Source organism: Podarcis vaucheri (genome assembly GCF_965113315.1).
Source record: "Podarcis vaucheri genome assembly, chromosome: 2".
NCBI classification, from domain to species: Eukaryota; Metazoa; Chordata; class Lepidosauria; order Squamata; family Lacertidae; genus Podarcis; species Podarcis vaucheri.
In genome coordinates this window covers 129,731,362-129,736,655 of record NC_138760.1, presented here as the reverse complement: position 1 = coordinate 129,736,655, position 5,294 = coordinate 129,731,362, and the positions used below count along the sequence as shown (strand labels likewise).

The 5,294-nt window shown below is 45.5% G+C and overlaps 1 protein-coding gene across 1 annotated transcript; it reads left to right on the top strand.

Moving 5' to 3' along the window:
* Nucleotides 1–989: 989 nt before the first annotated feature.
* Nucleotides 990–4,815, top strand: LOC309527617 (uncharacterized protein). The gene is made up of 2 exons (XM_082214437.1): nucleotides 990–1,348; nucleotides 2,764–4,815. Exons 1-2 carry the CDS (start codon nucleotides 1,249–1,251, stop codon nucleotides 4,722–4,724), a joined length of 2,061 nt encoding a protein of 686 aa, XP_082070563.1. The 5' UTR covers nucleotides 990–1,248; the 3' UTR covers nucleotides 4,725–4,815.
* Nucleotides 4,816–5,294: the final 479 nt, after the last annotated feature.

The window sequence follows — 5,294 nt, the reverse complement described above, 5'->3', positions numbered from 1 at the left end:
ACCTTTGTCCCTAGCCCGCCGGAGATCATCAACCAGTGCGACCAAGGCAGTTTCAGTCCCATGATGAGGCCTGAATCCCGACTGGAAGGGATCCAAATGGTCCGCTTCTTCCAGGCATGCCTGGGGTTGTTCAGCAACCGCTCGCTCAATCACCTTGCCCAGGAATGGAAGATTTGAGACTGGGCGATAGTTGGCCATCGTGGCCGCATCTAAAGATGTTTTTTTAAGAAGCGGTTTAATAACCGCCTCTTTCAGCGGGTCTGGGAAGGCACCCTCACGGAGGGAAGCATTCACCACCCCACGAAGCCCATCGCCCAGTCCTTCCCGGCTAGCTTTTATAAGCCAGGATGGGCAAGGATCCAGGAGACAGGTGGTTGGTTTCACTCGTCCAAGCAGCCTGTCCACATCCTCGGAGGTAACAGATTGGAATTGATCCACGATGATTCAAACATAAAAGTTGGCACATCTCTTACAAATACCAAACAGAAAATGAAAACATTTTTCAGTATCACTAACTACAGAACATACAACAAGAATGAAAGTGTGAAACAGAACTGTTCTCCACATCCCTGGCATGACAATGGTCTCACATGGCAAGGTATGTTAGGGAATTGCAAGTTGGTTTCCTTAGGTTTTATCCCCTTTGAACCCACGTGGATTCAAAACTCAAAAGCCAATCAGTTCTTTAGATTAATTAGCAACTCGCCAATGGTTAGATAGAAGAACAATAACTCAGGCTTCTTAGGAGCCTCGACAGCCGAATCCTGTTTATCAAAAGGCCTTGAAGATGAAAAGCATTCCCAAAGCCAGACCAGATTCTTTGAGTTGTAAATTAAGCTTCATAACCTTTTTCACACAGAAAGGGCATCTAAGATAGCCAGGTGTCAAGACTACAAATCAGCTAGGAACCTCCTTCCTGCAGATGGAGAAGATAACTTATTCACACTCTTTGAGATAGAAAGTCTGCAATTAAAGAAGCAGGTACACATTCCAAGAATTCTACAGCGTTTGGCTTTCCCATAATGCTCTTCTTTAGCATGAGCCAAAGTTTTACCTTAACTAAGAGCCAGTGTGGTGTTCTGGTTAAGAGTGGTATTCACCTAATCTGGTGAACCGGGTTCGCTTCCCCGCTCCTCCACATGCAGCTGCTGGGTGACCTTGGGCTAGTCACACATCTCTGAAGTATCTCAGCCCCACTGACCTCACAGAGTGTTTGTTGTGGGGAAGGAATCTGTAAAGCTAGCGAGGATGGAAGGGGGAAGATGGACAGTTGACCTGGTCAGGTTGTCTCCTGCATCCCTCCTCACAGCCTCTGAGCGTTCCGTCCCAGGGACCTCCGAGATATCTGGTGAGTCCCAGGGGAGGGGAGATGGGGACATAGATGGATGGGGCTGGAGAGGTACTGGGGCTTGCTCATTTTGGGGGTGGGATGAGGCAGGCAGGCAGATGGAGATTGAAAAGGTGAGCCCCTTTTTGGGCTCCTCCACCTGCCTTCCAGCGCCTTTGACATCTGCAGGCAATTTGAGCCAGGAATACGTCACAGCTCCCCGGCCACCGCGATGTATTGGCGCCAGTACTGTGCTCTGAATGCCCTACCAATGTCAGAGAACTCGCTGATCCATTGCGCAGCACTAGAAGCCATGATTCTTTAAATTACCTGATCCTAATTTCAGGACTGATTGCTGATGGGGCCTCTGTGTTTTGCCTTTTTTTCTTCTTTTAGGAATAACTTTTCATTTTCTTTTAAAAACAAGGATCATATAAGACTATATGATACAAATATGTAGACTAAATAAATTTGCAGGAATAACATGTCGTTCCTCGTTGCTGATCAGTGTATGAGTTTTGGGTTCATGAATTGGTATAAATTGAAACAAAAAAGGGTAAACAGCTGAGAACAGAGAACATTCAATATCACATAGCCGAATTCCTAGTCAGAATCTCTTGTGGCTGTTGGGCTTAGATTAAGTGTGAGTAATAGTCGTTTTCCATCTTCTCTTACCAATTAAACTATACAGAGTTGGTCTCCTCATGAAAATGAGTGGAGATTGCCGAGGGAGGGAGTCAGGCTGTGCCCTGGCCAAAGGCCTGGTGGAACAGCTCTGTCTTGCAGGCCCTGTGGAAAGATGTCAAGTCCCGCAGGGCCCTGGTCTCTTGTGACAGAGTGTTCCACCAGAGATGACTGACCTTGCATATGGGGTGGATTCCAGGATTGAGCCAAATCAAATCTATCCCAAATAAAAGCCAAGCAATATGTCAGTTAATATCAGCCAACAAAGGCAGTGAAAACTATTGTAAGGTCTCACATCTAACTTCAGTCCTTCCATTATCACAAGTATTCATTAACTTTGTTCAGTATTGGATGTGAACCACGTCCCCTTCGCTCTGAGTGGGGTTGGGGTCCGGGGCAGCGATGCATAGTTAGCACGACTTACCCTAACGTGGCAGTGCATTGCTGGGGGAGGGGTCAGGTGGTGGGTTTGATGGTTCTGTGTCATCTGCGCCCCGGTCACAGTATGCTGGCAATGGCACCCCATTGTTTTCAAGAGAGTCAGGCACCCCTCAGGCATGCTCAAATGTTGGGGGATTGAAGATGCCACACATCTGCAATGCTGTTAATTTAGACTTCAAGGCTGTCCTCTTGAGGCTGAAACGGAGCACTCTCAAGTCTCTTAGTGAGTTGGGGGGGGCGGGGAACTCTGTTCAATAATCTGGAGCTCCATTTCTTCCTGAGGCGATAATTATCTTTTCTCTTCATTGCAGTTGGTGATGAATGGGAAGGGAAGAACAAGGGGGACTGCAACAGAATCCACATATCAGAGAAATCAAATAAATATTCAGAGTATGGAGAGAACATCAGCCAGAGCTCCCAGTCCACCTCCCATCAACGAAAGAGCTTCATTCGGAGGGATAGCCTCACTTCACATGAAAGAATTCACAGAGGAGAGAAATTGTATCACTGCTTAGAATGTGGAATGAGCTTTAATCAAAGCATACATCTCACTTGCCATCAAAGAATTCATACAGGGGAGAAACCCTATCAGTGCTTGGAATGTGGAAAGAGGTTTCGTCAGAAGGGGGTTCTCACTACCCACAAAAGAATTCATACAGAGGAGAAACCCTATCAGTGTTTAGAATGTGGAAAGACCTTTAATCAAAGCTCACAACTCACTTCCCATCAAAGAATTCATACAGGGGAGAAACCCTATCAGTGCCTGGAATGTGAAAAGAGCTTCAGTCACAGGCAGAGTCTCACTTCCCATCAAAGAATTCATACAGGGGACAAACCTTTTCTGTGCCTGGAATGTGGGAAGAGCTTCAGTTGCAACTCAAATCTCACTTCCCATCAAAGAATTCATATAGGGGAGAAACCCTATCAGTGCTTGGAATGTGGAAAAAGCTTCAGTCAGAGGGTGGGTCTCACTTCCCATCAAAGAATTCATACAGGGGAAAAACCCTATCAGTGCTTGGAATGTGGGAAGAGCTTCCGTCACAGCCATAGTCTCACTTCCCATCAAAGAATTCATACAGGGGAAAAACCCTATCAGTGCTTGGAATGTGGGAAGAGCTTCAGTCGAAAGGACAGTCTCACTTTGCATCAAAGAATACATACAGGGGAGAAATCCTATCAGTGCTTAGAATGTGGGAAGAGCTTCATTCACAGACAACATCTCACTTCCCATAAAAGAATTCATACTGGGGAGAAACCCTATCAGTGCTTGGAATGTGGGAAGAGCTTCAGTCAGAGCAGCAGTCTCTCTTCCCATCAAAAACTTCATAAAGGAGAGAAACCCTTTCAGTGCTTGGAATGTGGAAAGAGCTTCAGTCGAAAGGACACTCTCACTTTTCATCAAAGAATTCATACAGGGGAGAAATTCTATCAGTGCTTGGAATGTGGCAAGAGCTTCACCCACAGTCGGAGTCTCTATTCCCATCACAAAGTTCATACAGGAGAGAAACCACATCAGTGCTTGGAATGTGGAAAGAGCTTCAGTGAAAGCAGCAGTCTCACTTTGCATCAAAGAATCCATACAGGGGAGAAACCATATCAGTGCTTTGAATGTGGGAAGAGTTTCAGTCAAAGCCCCTATCTCATAATCCATAAAAGAATCCATACAGGGGAGAAACCATATCAGTGCTTGGAATGTGGGAAGAGCTTCAGTCAACGCCCCCATCTCATAATCCATAAAAGAATCCATACAGAGGAGAAACCATATCAGTGCTTAGATTGTGGAAAAAGCTTCAGTCACAAACAACATCTCACTTCCCATCAAAGAATTCATACAGGGGATAAACCCTTTCAGTGCTTGGAATGCAGAAAGAGCTTCAGTCACAGCCAAAGTCTCACTTCCCATCAAAGAATCCATACAGGGCAGAAACCCTTTCAGTGCTTGCAATGTGGAAAGAGCTTCAGTCACAGACATCATCTCACTTCCCATCAAAGAATCCATACTGGGCAGAAACCCTTTCAGTGCTTGCAATGTGGAAAGAGCTTCAGTCACAGCCAAAGTCTCACTTCCCATCAAAGAATCCATACAGGGGAGAAACCCTTTCAGTGCTTCGAATGTGGGAAGAGCTTCAGTCACAGCCAAAGTCTCACTTCCCATCAAAGAATCCATACAGGGGAGAAACCCTTTCAGTGCTTCGAATGTGGGAAGAGCTTCAGTCAGAGCCACAGTCTCGCTTCCCATCAAATAATTCATACAAGAGAGAAAACCTCTTAGTGTTTGGAATGTGGGAAGAGCTTCAGTCAGAGTGCCACTCTCATGGCCCACCAAATAATTCATACAGAGTTGAAAGCATATCAGTGCATGGAATGTGGATAAAATGTCACTCATTAAAAAAGTCAATTCAAGAACTCACAGCAGGGTGAATAATCAAATGGTAGATTCGGAATCTAGTCCAACTCCCGCCAATGCAGAAATCTCATTTCAAGCATCCATGACAGATGACCATCCAACTTCTTCTTAAATACCTCCAATGAAGGAGAGTCCACCCCCTTCTGAGGGAGTTCCTTTTCACTGCTGGCTCTTGCTATCAGAAAGTTCTTCCTGATCTTTAGGAGAAATCTCCTTTTGTGTTGCTTGAATCACCTCTTCAGATTCCTTCATGACCTTGAGAAGGATTTCTGTAAGTCTGAGAATGTCCAGGGGATTGGACCATGCTCTATATTCGGGGGGAAACCCATCGAGAGGAGTCCGATATAGGGCTTAAGTCATTTTGGCATTGGTCGGATTGTCATAATTACAGACATACTTACTGGTTTGAACAGAAGTGATTCTTATTCCAGGGGA

What these genes read in the sequence shown, in the direction of transcription:
- LOC309527617 (XM_082214437.1), top strand. Translation starts at nt 1,249, where the DNA reads ATGGAAGGGGGAAGATGGACAGTTGACCTGGTCAGGTTGTCTCCTGCA. An exon ending in AGGGACCTCCGAGATATCTG is followed by an intron (nt 1,349 to 2,763) that starts GTGAGTCCCAGG and finishes TCTTCATTGCAG; the next exon opens with TTGGTGATGAATGGGAAGGG.